Below are 19,392 nucleotides of genomic sequence, written 5' to 3'. Positions count from 1 at the left end.
TTGTTTCTTGTAATACCCTAACATTGTACCAGTGTTTTCTTATGCCAAGAACTATTGCACTACCAGATGTCCTGTCAGCTATAGTAGAAGTAAAAATTTTCTATTACCAAAGTATTTTTTTTCTCATAGAGTGGCATTTTCAAGTACAGGGCTATAAGCCTACAGATCCAGTACTAAATAATTCAGCATTACACTAAAATAATGTTTAGTTTTTCATGTATTAAAGGGAAGCTATCAGCAGGTTAGAAGTATCTAAGGGTGTTATTACACGGGCCAATGAAGGCCCGATAATAACTGTAAACGAGCGCTGATCTGCTAGATCGGCGCTCGTTTACTGGGCCTATTACATGGCCCGATTATCGTTTAACAAGGGGTGCAGGGACACAGTTACCGATGTCCTTGTAGCCCTTGCTTAACTTTATACATTACCTATCCAGGCTGCAGGGCTCCTCTTGCGGTCTTCTTCTCCCCGGGTCCCGCACCCTTCAGCTTCAGAGCGGCCTGTCTCAGCTGACAGGCAGCTCAGCCAATCACTGGCTGTGACAGTCCCGGCCAGTGATTGGCTGAGCAGCCTGTCAACTCAGACATGCCGCTCTGAAGCTGGAGCACGCGGGACCCGGGGAGAAAACCGCAAGAGGAGCCCTGCAGCCTGGATAGGTAATGTAAATCGTCATCCACCGGCCGCGCACCGCTATTACACGTAGCAATGAGCGGTCAGCACCCGACAATAATACAAATCTATAAAAAATATAAAATCTATATCAACGATCAGCGGATGACAACGATCATGGGCTGATCCTGGTCATTATTACATGGAACGATAATCGTCCGGATAGGGCCAATTAGGCCAATTATCGTTCTGTGTAATAGTACCCTAAACTACTGGTAAGCCCCTATAGTGTAGGGGGCACTGAGGATGAAGTTTAGTTTCTTACCTTGTTCCTCAGTGCCCTTTTAAGGGATATTACTAGTGGAGATGAGCAAATTTACAATGATAAAGCGCTTCTCCCAAACTTTTCCCAGTGTCCCTGGACTGGATCCAGCTTTTCCCAGCACCCGGGAAGGAATGGCCCTCAGTTGGGGCTGTCTGTGACTACTAATTCTATATGGAAGTGTTTTCCGACCTTGCAGGTTTGCAACGGCTAAAGAGCCACAGGTTGAGAAACAGTGTCCTATAGTTCAATTACTACTTATATGTAATTTCACTGTACACAATATGCATGGCACACGCACTAGACATCTATGTGTTTGTGCAGGCAAGAGGTAGAAATTGCAGGAGCAGTAGTCAAAGACTATCTTTAAATGAAAGGTCACTGCACATAATTCTCCTCAATGTGTCAGCAGATAAGTAATATGCACTGATATATGAAGGGACAGCTGTTGTGTATTCACTCACAGAACAAGTGCTGCCTATGTCACTCTGCCTACTGCACCGCCTGTGTATAGAATTCTGGGGGTCAGAATAATTACAGGTTAATTCTCTACTACAAATGATCAATGCCTCTAAATTGCTTACTGTATATTAATATAGACGTCTTTTAACATGGAGATGAACACAGGCTCAATGTAGAGAATGTTGCGTATGCATTTACAGGGATGTAAAGACGATAATGAATACACATGAAAATGAAAGGACTCTGCAATGACTTCTATAGGGAGAAATAACTACAAATATGGATAACTGAACAAACAGCCTAGCTGGAGAATGGACTGTGTACTGACTAACATTAGCTGTGCACACAAGAACCTCTGAATAAAATAACAAAGGTCAAAGTATAGAGTATTACCTGTGCATAAACTAAGAGTTTCAGGATGCGGACGTACGTGCAGAATTTCTTATTGATAAGTATTTGTAAATTAGCGTACTTCAGCTGTTACAAACCTACAACTTCCATCATGCCATAGCAGCTTTTGGACAACATGGCACATTGGGAGTTGTAGTGCCAGTTTGGAGAACACTGCAATACATACATGTGTTTTATAATATGTATCTTTTATAAAAAATAAAAAAAAAAGTTATTATTGCAATTAAAGTCAGACTTTTGTGTAATGATAGCACTAATATACCTTGTAGACACTGTGGCATAACACAGCACAAATCCAGGGTCAATGTGGCTTGGTGATTGACAGTCTACAACAATTTTCCCAACACTTTGACATGACCCATACCCCTTACAGTTTAGCAGCTGTATACTCTGCTGGTTTATGATAAGGGGTACATACAACTAGAAAAGACATCCCATACTACTTACATGGTTACATATCTATGTAAGCAGTAAGACTCTCCATACCTTTGTTGTAGTTGTCTGGGGCTAAAATCACAACGCAAAAATGCATTATGAAACTTCGGAGTTACAATAAAAAACATTTGTTTAGATGACTGCAAACTTGGACAACTACAGTAACATAATGGATATGCTATATCCACATAGCTATGTAGTCATGTAAGCAGTTTGAGAAGTTTGTTGAGCTGACTAGCCGAACTAATCGGTTCAGTGGTGTCCTCCGAACGTAAAGAGTTCGGCAAGTCCGCTCAACATTAGGCATTAATAAAGTGATATATATTGTGCTATCCAATAGCTGTAAAGTTTCTGTAGCCTGTAAAGGTAGATATGATTTTATGCTTCCTTGGGCACAAGGTCTTGAGGCCTAGTTTGTACACTGGGGGTTGTGCAATGTTGATAAATTTGGTGCAGGTACACATAATGTATACAAATGATGACCGGTAAAACTGTGTGAAAAGTTAAAATAAATTCCTCCCCTTGTTTATTTTTTTTCCAAGCTACTATTTCTTACAAGTTGGTACAAATAAGAAATTGTTGTCCAACTCTTGATTAACTCCTGTAAGGTCCCATACCGTGTGACATAGTTCTGAGTGGGATAAAGGCTTTAATTCATTAAACTAGTGTCAGAGAGCTAAAGTAAGGTATCTTGTGTACCACATACACCATCTACATTGTAATTGCAATTGTTCTACAGACCCCAATATATCACCAATCTGCACTGCCTGTTGTGTATATACAAAAAAAAAAAAAATTAGACATTACGTTTCAGATAAGTAAAACGTTACTTTGTCGGATGTCTGGAATCTATTACTGTATAACAGTGATATGTATATTTTGAAGACGTGTACCACCTGTGCCCCATATATAGATCCATGCATCATATTTCTGGCTTGTACATTATGATTCAAAGTTTTGTGCCAAATATTTCCGCCATGTCTAAGTGCTATTACTGCTATTAATCATCCTATTCCTGATGCTCATATTGATCAGCTTGTGGGGAATTTTATGTCTAATACTCTGGGACTGTTGTTTCATTTTATACCTTACTCATCAGAATCACTGAAGTGTTTGGAAACGACTGCATCTCACATATGTAAATCTCTTACACAATAAATTTCTATGCACACTGTGCTGTGCTCTGTTTTTACTAAGGGGAGATTTGGTAAAGAAACACTCTGGAGAATTGATACAAACTGCATGGCTAATACAGGACCTGTGTCATGTATCACATTTGTTTAAATATTACATGTTAGGGGTATGTACACACTATGAAATATCCGCAGAGAATTGAAGTAGATTCCGCGGCGCGGCCTCCGCTTGAAGTTCCGCCCATCTCATAGACACATAGATATACAGTGGAGCCTTGTGTTACGAGCATAATTTGTTTCGGGACCGCGCTTGTAATCCAAATCCACTCTTAAACCAAAGCAAATTTTCCCATAAGAAATTATTGAAATTGGTTCCACACCCCAAAAATAATGATTTTTGATTCTGAATAACATGTAAAACAAATGAAACAAACATTCAGAAGCAGCAGAATATGTGATATTATAAGTTACTGTTCAGTACAGCAACCAGCATGTGGAGTATAATATAAGGTAACTGCATAAACCTGATAACACAGCAGCAGTTTGTAGATACAGGATGGAGATGCAAATCCCTATAATGCAGAAGCATAGTACAACAGGCTAGAATAGAGAAGCTGCTGTCAGAGGTCTGTGTGGTCACATGACAGCAATGGGGAAGGGGCATGTGTTCAGCATGGACCAATCAGGAAGTAAGAATCACAGAGTTGTGCAGGAGGACAGAGACAGAAACTTTTGTATATAGCAGTGTGAATACCAGAGTGTGAGTGCAGGCACATTATAGCAGGAATGGAGAGGATGGGAAACACACAGGCTGACAGACTGCAGGGAGCATGAAGGAATGAGCAGGGCAGATGTGGGCAGCTCTCTCTGTCCGGGGAGGGAGGGGTTGCAGCTATGAAGAGATTGCGTCCACAGTCCTGTCCCCTAAAGTAAGCCCCGGCCTGAAGTGGATCTACTATGATATGGAAGGTGAGGGAGACTTCCTGGGTCAAAATACAGTGCTGTAGACCCCGCTATGCAGACCATGCCCCTCCCCCACTTGCCCTCCCACCTACAGGTTGCTCTTAAACCAAAGCAATGCTCTTAAACCAAGTAACAATTTGGAAAAACTGTGAGCTCTTAAACCAAGTTACTCTTAAACCAAGGTACCGCTGTATGTCAATTCTTTGGGACAGAGGAAGTCGCCAGCGAATATCATGGAGTCTATGCGACAGGCGGAACTCTAAGCAGGGGCCATGAGGCGGAATCTGGTTAAAGTCTGAGCGTGTATTCCTTAGTGGGAACATACCCTAGAATGGATCTGGCTAAGGTTAAAGTAATGGGTCAGGTTTATGGTCCTATCTCACCTGTAATGTGTGTGTATATAGGATATAACATACCAGTATTTCTGGAAGCTTCTGACTGATCTGCATGGACAAGCATCCAGAGCTGCGTGTCATCTTATTGGTCATAAGATCCTTGTGGTTGCTCCCGTAGGCTAATATACATTCACAGATTTTCAGGAACACGTGCAGCAGATATGGAACTAAATCTTATAGGGGTACTCTGGAGAAAAACAATTGTTTTCAAATCAACTGATGTAAGAAAGAAAGATATGTAATTTCCTTCTTTTAAAAAACTTAAAGAGTCACTGTCGTTTTGTTTTTTTTTGTTTTTTTTGCAGAAATCAATAGTCCAGGCGATTTTAAGAAACTTTGTAATTGGGTTTATTAGCCAAATCTGCCATTATCTGCATGTAAAAAGCCTTTTCCCAGGTCCCCCCCTCCTTCCTCTTTTTCATCCACTCAAAAAAATCTGAAAATTGTGACTTGTTGCAGGAGTCGTACCCTGTCTGCTCTAGGGAGAGGGGAGGGGGGAGGAGGAAGTTAGCCGGCAGCAGAAAGCAGATAACAGAGGATTACAGGCACAGAGCTGGGTGACAGCTGTAATCTGAGCTCAGACAGGTCACTGGTGATGGTCAGAAGAGATAACGGGTGAGGGATTTGTAGATTAACTCTTTGTTGTCCTGTTTTGGAATTTTGGTGGAATTCCTGTTATGAACAGAGGTGGCAGCGAAGAGAAGACAGAAAAAAACACTACTTTCTGTAGGACATACGGCAGCTGACAAATAGTATTCTGAAACTGTCTGATTTACAAAAAACAAAAATCTACAATGTAATCCTTTACATACAGAAACACTGTATAGATATATATATACCCTTAGAGGTCACACAGGGCCCTGGTTGGAGAAGACCAGACCTGTGAAAATAGTGAGGGATTTTTAATTACTGTGTTAATATTGACATTAGGGTTCTGCAGCTTCAAGCACATCCTGCGTATTGGCAAGTCAAGAAACAGCATGGAAAACCTACTGAGACAACTACTGAACAAGGTAGGGTCCCAAAGAGTCACCCAGATATTGTGTCAGTTACCCTACATCAACTATGGATGAAGAGGACCTGGCATCTGAAGAGCAGCCAATACTTTACAGGCTGTTACTTTATGTATCAACTCTAGGAATTAGATTTGGGTAGAATTGCTGGACATTTTTTCTCAGGGGGTAGTTCACCAATAAATTTCAAATGAACTGGTGCCAGAGATTTGTAATTCACTTCAGACTGGGAAGAATACCCCTTCCTGCAGGACATACAAGAAGTACTGGAAGAAGTGAGATTTTTTATTACAAGTGAATTACAAATCTCTGGCATGTTCTGACACCAGTTGATTCTGGAAAGTAAAAAAAAAAAAACATCTTTGGTGAGCTACCCTTTTAATAGTGTTCAAATTTTCCCAGTAGGTCAGTATGTCTACAATGCTTTTTCTGTTCCTGGCTTTTCACACACATGTGAGTGTGTGGTGGATTTTTCAGGGTTTTTTTTCCAACGTTAAACAAAAGAAATCCTTAAGGGTGCCTTCACATGTAACCGATCTGCAGCAGATTTCACAGCAAAATCCGCTGTGGATCCCTTCACTGATGATAATCTTGCTGCTAGTATGTAATCTCATTGAAAGTGACAGTTAAGGCACCCGCAGCGGATTTCACACTAAGGGTGCCTTCACACCTACCGGATCCACAGCGGATCTCACTTCTGCGGATTCGAAGCGAGAACCGCTGCGGATCCGGTACCATTCACCCCTATGATAGCACATATTCGCAGCGGGATTAACATCCCGCTATGAATATGTGCTTTAACCCCTCGCTGTCCGCAGCCCCGCCGCCACATTAGCCCATCTCCGGCCGCATTCCCCCATCCCCCGCCGCATCCTGCAGCCCGCCGCCGACAGCATAAAGTACCTGCTCGGCGGCGCGGCTGCAGTGAGGCTCCCGGCTCCAGTCCAAGGCGGGAGCCTCACCGCAGCCGCGCCGCCGAGCAGGTACTTTATGCTCTCGGCGGCGGGCTTCAGGATGCGGCCAGGGTAAGGGGATGCGGGCTGCTGGATGCGGCCGGAGATGGGGGATGCGGCCGAGGATGGGCTAATGCGGCGGGGCTGTGGACAGCGAGGGGTTAAAGCACATACTCACAACGGGATGTTAATCCCGCTGCGAATATGTGCTATCATAGGGGTGAATGGTACCGGATCCGCAGCGGTTCTCGCTTCGAATCCGCAGAAGTGAGATCCGCTGTGGATCTGGTAGGTGTGAAAGCACCCTTAGAGTTCGCAGCAACTAATAAAGAAGAATTCCAAGCTGGGGTGAATTATGGCAGAATGCTGGGGAAGATGAAAGAAGTAACATGCTCTCACCTCACCAGCTGATACCGGTATTTTGCAGCTCCAGTCTGGGCCACTTCTGGGTTTGAGAGGTGAGCTGGGACGTGAAGTGTCAGGCTGCTCAGCCAGTCAGTGTCCAAGGTAAGATCCCACTGCGACCGTTGATTGGCTGAGGGGCCTGACACATCTCATGCCAGGTCCCCTCTCTAGACCAAGAAATGGCCGGGGACCAGCGCTGCAGGATAACAGCATCAGCGCTTGAGCGGAGGAGGTGAGAGCATGTTACGTCTTTCAACCTCCCCAGCACTCTGCCAAAAATCACTTCAGCCTGTAATTCTTTAGGGTAGCTTCACACGTACCGGATCCGCAGTTGATTTCACGCTTCGAGTTTGCAGCGAAATCAGCAGCGGATCCTGTAGTGTAAAGCTGAATGGGTCCCATACACCCAGCGGATCCGCTGTCTGTATGGGACCCGGTCCCTTTAGCCCCCCCCCGGCCGGCAGCCCCGAGCATACATTACCTGCTCGGCGCCGCGGCTGTGTGCGAGGCTCCCGTCGGTCCCCATCAGCCAATCAGTGCACGGCAGCACTGATTGGCTGATGAGGAGCAAGGGCACCCGGGAGCGTGGGTGGGTTATCTGCAGTGGATTTGAAATCCGCTGCAGATACCTTCTCTGTCATTTTCAATCAGATTACATATTCGCAGCAGGATTGTCGTTCTGCTGTATGTAAATGCCAGCATCCTTAACCCCCCGACTGCATCTGAGGCTCCCAGCTCCCACTCAGCCAATAAGTGCACAGCCCCACTGCAGTCACTGATTGGCTGGGCGGGACCGCCGGGAATCTCAGATGCAGCCGGAGCACGGACATGGTAAAGTATGTACTGGGCGTCGGTGGTTTAAGGGGGCCTGTCACTGAAAATGACAGCTAAGGTATCCACAGCGGATTTTGCTGCAAGCTCGGATCGAGGAATCCGCTGAGGATATGGTACTATGAACCCACCCTTAGGTTACAAACCCACTTGCCGGATCTGCAGCGAGTCTCCATGCTGCGTTTTTGCAGCGAGACTCGCTGCAGATCCCGGCCCTATACTTTTAATGGCAGACAAACACGCAGCAGGGATGTACATTCCTGCTGCGAGTTTGTCTGCAGCCCACCCCATTAACCCCCCGGCCGCCGGAGCTGATACTTCACCTGATCCCGGCTCCGGCGGTTCCCGATGTCTTCAGCAAGCCGGAGCGGGGACCAGGTGAAGTATATGCTCAAGCCGCCCGCAGCCCCGGCCGCCCGATCGCCCCCCCCCCCCCCCGCAGCCCCGATCGCACACACGCCCCCCCGCAGCCCCGATCGCACACACGCCCCCCCGCAGCCCCAATCGCACACACGCCCTCGGGCGGCCGGGGCTGCGGGCGGCTGGCTGAAGCATATACTTCACCTGGTCCCCGCTCCGGCTTGCTGAAGACATCGGGAACCGCCGGAGCCGGGATCAGGTGAAGTATCAGCTCCGGCGGCCGGGGGGTTAATGGGGTGGGCTGCAGACAAACTCGCAGCAGGGATGTACATCCCTGCTGTGTGTTTGTCTGCCATTAAAAGTATAGGGCCGGGATCTGCAGCGAGTCTCGCTGCAAAAACGCAGCATGGAGACTCGCTGCAGACCCGCCAAGTGGGTTTGTACCCTTAGGGTAGCTTCACAGAAGCACACTGAGCACGGCGGGATTCCGCGGCGGAGACTTCCGACCATCTTGCTCAGTGCGAACTGGCCCTAAAGCTGCTGCGACCGCGGCCGATATGTGGTGTGAGCTGCACAGGAGCTGTATACTGTTCTCCAGGGAACCAAACCACCCCAATTGGTCAAAGAATCACGTAACTTATGAGAAAAACTGGCACAATATGTACTAATACCAACTATTTTAGAAACAAAAAGAATGATTTTTTTCAAAAAACATAAAAAAAACAAAAAGCATGTGTAACCTTTGGCTGCATGTACCGTTCAATTTTTCAAGTGTTTTTTTTTTCTCCACAAAACGGACCTGACAAAATCCTTTTTTTAATTTTTTATTGTACTCCATGGGTTCTGTTGGCGGCCATTCATCATCCATTTTTTAAGGATCAGCTGTAAACATATGAACACAGCCGACTAAAAGATTTGTTTAAAAAGTGGTAAAACATATCAGACAGATATACACTCCTCATGTCATAATTTTTTCACACAACAAACTTCTAATAGTTTGGAGGGCGGCTTGAAGAGGACAGGTCCTAGAGATGGCATAATCCTATCAGGTATTGCTGGGGTACAGTGTGGGGCTAGTAGCTCTCCTCACACAGTATACCGCCACATAAGGCTACACCATGCACACTAATAAGAAATATGTGGTAACCCATCTTGTACTATGTATTAGCTGCGGGAAGGTCTCATGTTGTATAGAGGTAGGTGCTGTAATTCACCACACATCCCAACCTATACCCAGTGCCCGCCGTACTGTCACCTCACAGAGGAGACCGCCTCCTCACCTCAGGCTTCACAATTCCCGCCGTCAGCGATGAAGCAACACGAGCCCTGATTGGCTAGGGGCCGCGAGAGGCGCGCTGCAAGCCACGTCCCATCCCCTTCAGCGATGCTCACGTGATAACGTCCTCTCCTGAGGTAACGCAGATCTGGCGGAGAGGAAAGATGACGACATAAGCGCTAACAACCGCGGTATACCGGGAGATCCGACCCATAGAAAACGCTGAGAGAGTTTATGTGCATGAAAAACGCACATGTTGTACATGAGACGTCAGGTTTACATAGGACCTCAGAAAAAAGTCCATTTGTTGAGGGGGAGGAGGGTGAACACCAGTGTGGCCACCTGCTCGGGGTTTCTCACACAGGTTTTCCTCTATATAGATCTGGTCCCTTAAGAAACCAAAATGGTGGGATGAGTAGTGTATACTATATATGTATATGTCTAAGATGGGGGGCCAACTGCCTGGACCCCACAGATCATGAACATGGATACACTGGGCGCCCATACAAGTTTACTTTCCATTAAAGTCTATGGGAGAACAGCGCACTGTATAGTTCACAGAGAACACGACACAGAATGGTGATTGGCTGCTGAGGTCATGTGACATAAGTGATGTCACTGGTGCAGAGTAGTGTAAAAAGGGATATCCAATGTGCAGGCCATGGTGCTGCAAAACTGATCAGAATTAGTTTGATGTTGGTCCAACTCCCAGCACCCCTAATTTGAGAGTACAGGAGACTTATGTGAGTGCCAGAGCCTCCTCAGGGTTCGAAAGGGGTGCCACGTGCTGGCCATTATGTTTATATGCTGACAATAGTTTTTTCGCTTCTGAAGAGCTCCCAACAAAGTAACAGAAATACTGCAAATTATTTTGCAGCAGAAAGTTCCCCAAATTGTATTGATATAAAATGTACTGACATGCACTTGTTTTGGTCAGTATTGTAGTCTGTATTTCCTGCCATACTTAAGCCATTTTCCATTAAAAGCAGCCATTTTATCAGTGACTGAAAAATACTGTCAACAATTAACATTTCGGATGCTTACACCATTTTCTGGGTTGGCCACTTTATAGTAAAATTGCCCAGTGTACAGTATTAGTAAGTATACTCACAGCACAGCCCCCTGTGTACTTCATAGAGCCAAAATAATACTCCCCTCCTCCAAGCTGTGCTGCCCTGCTCTGTTTTCTTTCTGTTCATAAGATGGCTGACATGGAGGAGCATGTGACTATGCCCCGCCCCCAAGTGTCCAACAGTGAGTCTATATATACACCTATGGTGGACACTTGGGGGGGGGATCACATGTTCCTTCATGTCGGCCATCTTATGGACAGACTCAGCGCAGGGCAGCCGGAGGAAGAGGAGTCTGATTTTAGCTCTATGGGGTACACAGGAAGCTGCTGTCAGTATATACAGTGAGTATACCTAATATATCTGTACACTGAGCAATTTTACTATAAAGTGGCCAACCCCTTTAAGTGGGCTGGACCTAGCAGGAGGAGGCGGGTTCTCCCATGGTACCTGTTTATTTAGCCTAAAAATAGGCATAGATTGTAGCTCATAGATGTCATTAAGACCTCTTCCAACTTACCATGTTTTATGTGTTTTGGGGAAAATTACATAAAAGCTTGTGCTTTTCTTTTACAGCATATCTGCCAAAAACAGTTATTGATTCCGTTTTATGGAAAAAAGAAAAAAAGAAATGCAAAAACTGATGCCATCTGTTAGGATCCATTTTCCATTCACTTACATAATAATTATAAAAACAAAAAACGGATCAGTTCTTTTTTTAATTCACATTTTTCTGCACAATAAAACTAAAACGCTTGTACCACTTGTACTATTTCGGGGGGGGGGGGGGGGGGGGTTTCATTTAATTTACCTGACATATGATTTTTTTTTTCCTATCACCTGTTCGGCACCAGTGCATAGATCATGGCAGTATTGTCCATTTTTCAAACTACCGCCTGGTTCTGGCTCCAGTGCACCGACCCGGCCTAATTGCAGTTGGAGAAGCAGACGCAGCCGACCAGGTTATATGAAGAAAAAAATCCATTTGCCAAGTGTTACAGTGGGTTTAAACATTTTAAAAATAGGTATTGTGAAACAGATGCAAAAACACAGTGTGAACCAGTGGCAACACAGCAATAATAAATTTGTTTCCATGTACTTTAACCTCTTTTCTTCTCGGCCAACTTTAGTTTTTGCAGTTTTGTTTTTTCCTCCTCATGTTTAAAAGAGCATAGCGCTTGTATTTTTTCACCTACACACCCACATGAGCCCTTATTTTTTGTGATACCAATTGTACTTTGCAATAACAGATTTAGGCACCATTCACACATCTGTGTCAGTTTGGCTTCAGGAAACCATTAGGACCTCCTGACAGTAATCCGTTTTTACCATCAGGAAATGCCTTCAAGATTTCCGTATTATAAAAAAAAGTTTTCAATATGGTCTAGTATGGGGGCGGGATTTACAGGAGGTAGAGCTATAGTAAAAGCATATAAGTTGCATGTTCATGCACCAGGAGGTCCAGGCTTAAAGGGAACCATTCACCCCGTGGCCCCCGGCAGAAACTGACATACAGTGACATAAAGGTCAATATACTTACCACATCGCTCCCGGTCCCGTCCCGGATCCCGTTGTTGACACGGAGAAATTGCCGATTCTTCTTCTCCCGCCCATTATGGTAATGAGCTGAGATGAGTCCAACGTCCATAGAAAACGACGGACGAGTCCAACTTATTCATGAGGTCCTCTTCTCGTCGCCGCCCATCCACGCCTCCTGGAACTTGATTGACGTCTTCAGTCTTCTGCCGAATTCCCGCGCAGGCGCCGCTGTGATGGTCTCGTCACCTCTTCTGCGCCTGCGCGGTAAACAGGATACGGTGTTCGAGCAAATCGGCGCACGCGCAGTAAACAGTGATGCTGCGGAGCGGCTTCAATTGTGAACTGCGCATGCGCCGAAAACGACTGTCACGGCGCCTGCGCGGGATCCGGCGAGAAGAAAGAAGACGAGGAGGAAGAGGACCTGGCGTCAATCAAGTGTCGGAGGCGGGGAGAAGGCTGGACTTCGGACCTGGCGGCGCTCATTACCATAATGAAGAAGAATCGTCGATTTCTCCGTGTCAACAACGGGCTTCGGGACGGGACCGGGAGCGATGTGGTAAGTATATTGACCTTTATGTCACTGTATGTCAGTTTCTGCCGGGGGCCACGGGGTGAATGGTTCCCTTTAACAAAGCCATAGCAAATGCATGAACAAAACAGCACTTTACAGTATATCCATTTGCTATGGCTTTGTTCAGCCTGGACCTCCTAGTGCATGAGAAAGACAGCAGTTTACAGTGTGGACATTTGGTCTTGCTCATGCACCAGGAGATCCAGGCTGAACAAAGCCATAGCAAATGCACATACTGTGGATCGCTGACAATTTTTTTGGGGGGTATGGGAGAATAGAGGACCTGCGGGGGGGGGGGGGAGGTTGGAAAAAGCCAGGGGGGAATGCATGGAAGATCGCTGCTGCTGAGGAAAGCATGGAGGATCGCTGTGCATCAGGAAAGCGTCTGGAATTTTAGCGCTTCCATAGACTTCTATGGGGCGTTCGTGCTGGAATTCCAGCCAAAAATAGAACAGGATCTAAAATTCCTGATCTTTTTTCCGGTATGGACAGTGTTCAGAAAATATGTAAGCCTAGTTTTACGGAAATCAGGACAGATTTTCTGGCTTTAATTTTTCCATAAAATATGCTGCAATAACGGAGGGAAAAAAACCGAAATATTCCTTAAATTGCTGTATTCTGATCTTTATAACGCCTTTATTTTTTGGTCTGTGGGGCTATTTGAGGTGTCACTTTTTGCACCATGATCTGTACCTTCCATTGGTACCTTGCTTGCGCATATGCGACTTTTTGATCATTTTAATTACAGTTTTTTGGCAATTTTGAACTTTTTTGCGCTTATGCCATTTACCATGCAAGATGAGGATTGCTATAATTTAGTAGTTTCTGCACGTATAGAATAAGGCTGCGTTCACACTACGTATATTTCAGTCAGTATATTTCAGTCAGTATTGTGGTCCTCATATTGCAACCAAAACCAGGAGTGGATTAAAAACACAGAAAGGATCTGTTCACACAATGTTGAAATTGAGTGGATGGCTGCCATATAACAGTAACTAACTGCTATTATTTCAATATAACAGCCGTTGTTTTAAAATAACAGCAAATATTTGCCATTAAATGACGGCCATCCACTCAATTTCAACATTGTGTGAACAGATCCTTTCTGTGTTTTTAATCCACTCCTGGTTTTGGTTGCAATACTGACTGAAATATACTGACTGAAATATACATATACTGACTGAAATATACGTAGTGTGAATGCAGCCTAATAGAGATTCTGCACGTGGGGATATCAAAAACGTGTATTTATCGTGTATAAAACAGGAAAAGGGAGATTTAAAGGGGTAGTGCGGCGTTTCAAAATTATTTACTAAAAAACACACTTTACAAAGTTAAACAACTTTGTAATATATGTTATGTTAGTGAATGGCCCCCTTCCCCGTGTTCCCGCGTCATCAGCTTCTCAGCCGCGATTGGCTGAGCACAGTTATGCTCAGCCAATGGTGGCTGAGCAGCTGATGACGCGGCAGAGGGGGGTCGGCATGAGGGACGGATGGAGCGGTTCAGCCGGCCTCCCGAAGATTACATCACTGTCCCAAGATGGCGGACGGGGGTCGACGCGAATCAGGTGAGTATAGTGCATCACACTTCCGGGTCTAGCGTGGGTGGGGTGGAACACGGGGAAGGGGGCCATTCACTAACATAACATATATTACAAAGTTGTATAACTTTGTAATGTGTGTTATTTAGTGAATAATTTTGAAACGCCGCACTACCCCTTTAAACTTTTAGGGTGCCTTCACACGTAACTGATCCGCAGCGGATTTCACGCTGCAAATTCTCAGCCAAGTCCACTGCGGATCCAGTGCCTTTCATCCCTATGAGAACACCCCCCGCAGTCCACCACCGAGAGCATACATTACCTGCTCGGCGCTGTGGCTGCATGTAAGGCTCCCAGCTCCGGTCAGTGCTGCCGTGCACTGATTGGCTGAGCAGGACCGATGGAAGCCTCACATGCAGCCACAGCGGCGAGCAGGTAATGTATGCTCTCGGCGGCGGACTGTGGGGGGTTAACTCACATACTCACATCCTGCTGCGAGTATGTGTTCTCATAGGGATGAAAGGCACTGGATCCACAGCGAATTTCGCGGTGATATCTGCTGCGGATCCGTTACGCGTGAAGGCACCCTTAATATGAAAGATGACATTTTATAAACGTGAAATAACTATTTTAGAACATATTTTCTTGTAACTTTGTGATTTGCTGTTCCTCTGTTATTCTTACTCTAAGTCTATGACTCGGTTATCATGGCAGAGGAAATGAGGGTATCCGCTCCCCTATGGTTCTACAGGTTTAGAGGTGTACACCATATCTATTGAATAGTGTTGAGCAGACTTGCCAAACTTTTCGGATTCGACAACATTCTCCTAACTTGAACGCTCAGCATTTGACTCCTGGCAGCCAGAGAAGTTGGATGCGACCTAGGGAGTCATGAAAAGCGTGGATACAGCCATAGGTCATGTTAACCCATTGTATGAACATCAGCCGCACAAAATAGACCTGTCAATTATTTTGTGTGGCCACAGAGAACCACGGCCGTAGTGTATACTGTGTATACACTACTGCCATGGTTCCATACACTGTAATGTAATTAATCGATGTTGTTAAACAATGGCCGTTGTGTAATGCTAAAACACAGTGTGTGAACATGGCCATAGGCTGTATCCTTGTTTTCCTGGCAGCCCAAGGATGGCATCCAATTTTTTAAACATTTCAATTTATTTGCAATGTAACTTCTCTATCATCTTGGTATTTTCTAGATTGCATTTTCCAGTACATAACAATGCCTATTAAAGAAGATATGAAGGTATATTACACAAAGAGATGAATAAAAGCTGCCAATACACAGCAATAATAAGTGGTAATACAGACCTTTTTGTTTCTTAGTTAGAAGCATGGATTGACCATGCTCTTAGAAGACACGAGTTTCACTTCCTTGAAGAATTTTTACAAAAGGATTCCATTTCTCAAAAATGCAGCAAGGAGTTGCTTATAAAACTTGACCAGCTGATTTCCCAGGTATCTGTATTGTCCTTTTATGTATTTTGGGATGTTTGCATTATTTTGTATTTTATGACTTGTTTAACCCCTTCACGACAGAGCCCTTTGATGCCCAGATGTACGGGTCAAATTAAAGCACTGTTCCTCCCCGCCTTCTATGAGCCATTTCGCTTTAATTTTTTCACCTACAGGACTGGTTGGGGTGTCATTTTTTGCACCATGATCTCTAGTGTTTATTAATATCACATTATTGTATATTATTCTGAAAAAGTCGCTTTTTATTTATTTATTTTTTTTTGTTATATAATTTATTAAAATCAGCAATCCTGGTGTGTTTTTTTTCCATTTACGCCGTTCACCGTGCGGGAACAATAATGTTATATTTTAATAGATCAGACAATTCCGCATGCTACGATATGTAATATGTTTATTAATTTATTAATATTTTTATAATGGGCAAGGGGGTATTTTAAACTTTTAGTGGGAGGGGGGTTTATAAGAGTTTTTTAATACTTTTAAAAACTTTTTTATTATTTTTTTTTTTTTACACTTTTTAAAACATCAATAGATTGCATGTATTGATCTATGCTATGCCATAGCATAGCATAGATCAGTGTTATCGGCGATCTATGTGTAGAGCCTGCCTGAGAGCAGACTCGATACATGAATCGCCAATCCTACAGGACGAAGGTAAGGGACTTACCCCCACATGTCGCCACAAGCGATTGGGACCCCCGCAGCCATGCGATCACTCAGTGACAGCTTGTTCTGTCACTGAGTACCTTAAACGCCGCGATCGCTATAGATTGCAGCGTTTAAGGGGTAAATGAGACGCAGCTGCGGGATCGCAGCTGCCTCTCATTACCTCCGGTCCCGGACACACTGATGTGTGCGGGACTGCTCTCACTGCAGCAGTCCCGCACACATCAGAAGCCACTGAAGTCAGGAACGTATGTATACATTCCTACTGCTCGGGGTATGTGCAGTGGGAACGTATATATACCGATTGCTGACGGGAAGGGGTTAAAGGAGCTGTCCAGGCTGCTGTCAATAGCATTACACCTGTCCCTGGGTTGCATGTGGCATTGTAGATCAACATTATTTATTTCTGTGAAGCTGAACTGAATACCCAAAAAAACCTACTGGCAGCTGTGGTGCTGTATTTGGAAGAAAGCAGTCATGTTTTGCTAACCCTTTGCATGGGTCACATGAAATGCTTCAGTGTGGAAAATACTCAGCTTTGGTTCTCTGCCCTGACTAATAGAAGGGGTAGTGAACAGAAGATCCTCCTCGATGAGATATGTTATGGCCATAGAGGGGTATTCTAGGGACTAAGGGTTTTTTTTTAATGGTCTGAGCGTTTTCATCAGCTTATCGCTGTCAGTTTTACTCTATATAACGTATTACCCTCTCTGTGCAGTTGTGCCGCTCTGGTAGTTGACAGGGAAGAGAGGAGATAGCAGGGGGAAGGCTGTGTGCATGCAGGAGCGGGAAATGGGCGTAAGGGCCTGGGAGAGGCAGGGCTTGAGTGGGAGGCAGCAAGTTATGGGATCGGGAGAAACAGAACTTTATGAGCAAGCACTGCAAAGACTACTAAGAAATGTAATCTTATAGCAGTGCAGGGAAATTGAACAGTAAAAGATACAGAGCCTGTATCAGAGGAGAAGGGACTATTGTAAAACCACATGAAGAGTGTTAGGGGAACATAGGTAAAAACCTTGCCTTGTTTGGATTTTTTTTAACAAGGCTTCTGGAGTTCCCCTTTAAGGAGCTGTTTACAGGGCTTGATCAAAGTACAGGAAAGGCTGCATGAATGATTGCAGGGTCATTCATGCAAAACTTTGCTGCCATCACATGTCCTATTGCACAGGGAGATAGTCAACATTAAGGGTGCCTTTACACAGAGAGAGTTATCTGACAGATTTTTGAAGCCAAAGGCAGAAATCGAAGAATTAGAAAAGAGGAGAAATCTCAATCTTTCCTTTGGGACCTATTCTCTGTTTATAGTCTGTTCCTGACTTAAAAAAAATCTGTCAGATAATCTGTCTGTGTAAAGGCAACCTTACCGATTAGATGATGAACAAGCATTTCAGTGCTGGCCCTTTTACACAGGGTGATACTGGCCTAAGCACCTGATAATTGTTCTGGCTAACAGGACCCTCTCTGTACCTGCATTGCTTCTAAAATCATTTGCCCAGCCTTGTTAATAGATAGATTATATTCATGCCATATATTATTTATTTTTTTAGCCCTTTTCCATGCCTCTATTGTTTTTTTTTTTCTTCTTTTTTTTAGGAATTGGATAAGAAAAATATAAGAAATGTGTCACTGTTGTTCAGTGTTATTTATAAGTGTTCGAAATGTATGACTTCCAGTGGTGAAGAATGGCTCACAACAGCGATCGGTCAGGGACTTGTAGAAAAGATAAGTGTTTTTATTGGTTTATTTGCTGCCAAGCAGTCTTTCTCACCCACGATGTACTTAGCCCATTTGTCACAGATATATTTTACTTCTCTTAAAGTGACACTGTCACCCCCTTTTTGCATTCTGAGTTCTCTACACAGGTGTAATGGGTAAATTTAGCAGTTTTCATACCCTATTTTATGTCATACGTCAAGTTGTGTGTTCAAGTAAAAAGTGATCTTTTATTAACGGCAGATTTTGCTAAATGGGCGGGGCTTCACGGCAACGATGCCACTTAGCCCCACCCACATCACCAGTTAGCCCCACCCCTCCATGACCTCATATGCACATAGGCCCCGCCCCCTCACCAACCATTGGAACAAGCTGGCCTAACGGTCTAGGCCCCACCCCTTCTAGGTCGACCCGTACCAATGACTGTCAAGGGGCGGGGCCTATGTGTCAATGATGTCACTGGGTGGGACCAACAGGGGTGGGCGGGGCTAACGGGGCTAAGTGGCGGTGTTGCCGCCCACTTAGCACAATCAGCAGTTGAAAGATCACTTTTTACTTGAACAAGCACCATGACGTATGATATAAAATAAGGTATGAAAACTGCAAAATTTACCCTTTACACCCGTGTAGAGAAGTCAGAATGCAAAAAGGGGGTGACAGTGTCACTTTAAGTAGTAGTAATAGTAACAATCTGATCTCTTGTTTTTACATGGTAGCTTGGTATGAAAAGATAAGAAGCATTCTGATGTGTTATGGAAGTGGCAGGAATGAAGTATTGCTCAATTTGACTGAAGAATACTTTGATATTGTCATGGTAAGTGTACATACATAGCACAAAAGTTTGCTGTTGGGTCCTATTTTTTTTCTATCTGGAGGTACACTTATTTTTTTTTAATTGGATGCAACCTTCAGTGTGGATACTAGTGGTCATATGCATGACTGAAGATTCCTGGCTTATAGCGTAACACATATTTACAGCCATGCACGGACTAAAAACAACAGATGCTATGCAATAAGAAGCATAACCCTATTATAACATCCAGTGGTACTGTACACTGACAGTTATGGCTGGAGAAAGCCCATATGACAGATTAAAATTACTGTTAAAATTCTGTTTAGTAAAATTGACTTGGTGTTTATACTCAGTGGCAAATTAACTGTACCGTGGACCCCGGGCTGTTCACTAAACCTTGCCCCTCTGCTTGTACGACCTCCCATGTCATG

At 44.5% G+C, this 19,392-nt stretch overlaps 1 protein-coding gene across 4 annotated transcripts in view; it reads left to right on the top strand.

The window, feature by feature from the left end:
- The first annotated feature begins 9,635 nt into the window (after positions 1 to 9,635).
- The window catches only part of SYCP2 (synaptonemal complex protein 2), a 123,312-nt gene continuing 113,555 nt past the window's right edge, over positions 9,636 to 19,392 (top strand). For 3 of the 4 annotated variants that reach the window (XM_069953415.1, XM_069953414.1, XM_069953412.1), the window contains exons 1-5: positions 9,665 to 9,760; positions 15,513 to 15,559; positions 15,640 to 15,771; positions 18,049 to 18,179; positions 18,880 to 18,982. In XM_069953415.1, the coding sequence (XP_069809516.1) occupies positions 15,536 to 15,559; positions 15,640 to 15,771; positions 18,049 to 18,179; positions 18,880 to 18,982 (390 nt within the window). In that variant the 5' untranslated portion in view covers positions 9,665 to 9,760; positions 15,513 to 15,535. Of the gene's footprint in view, positions 9,761 to 15,512; positions 15,560 to 15,639; positions 15,772 to 18,048; positions 18,180 to 18,879; positions 18,983 to 19,392 lie in introns of all 4 variants that reach the window. The other variant, XM_069953413.1, reaches the window with a different exon arrangement.

Source organism: Dendropsophus ebraccatus, chromosome 14 (genome assembly GCF_027789765.1).
Source record: "Dendropsophus ebraccatus isolate aDenEbr1 chromosome 14, aDenEbr1.pat, whole genome shotgun sequence".
NCBI lineage: Eukaryota > Metazoa > Chordata > Amphibia > Anura > Hylidae > Dendropsophus > Dendropsophus ebraccatus.
Note: the sequence above shows the minus strand (reverse complement) of the source record. Positions and strands in the feature narration are given on the sequence as shown.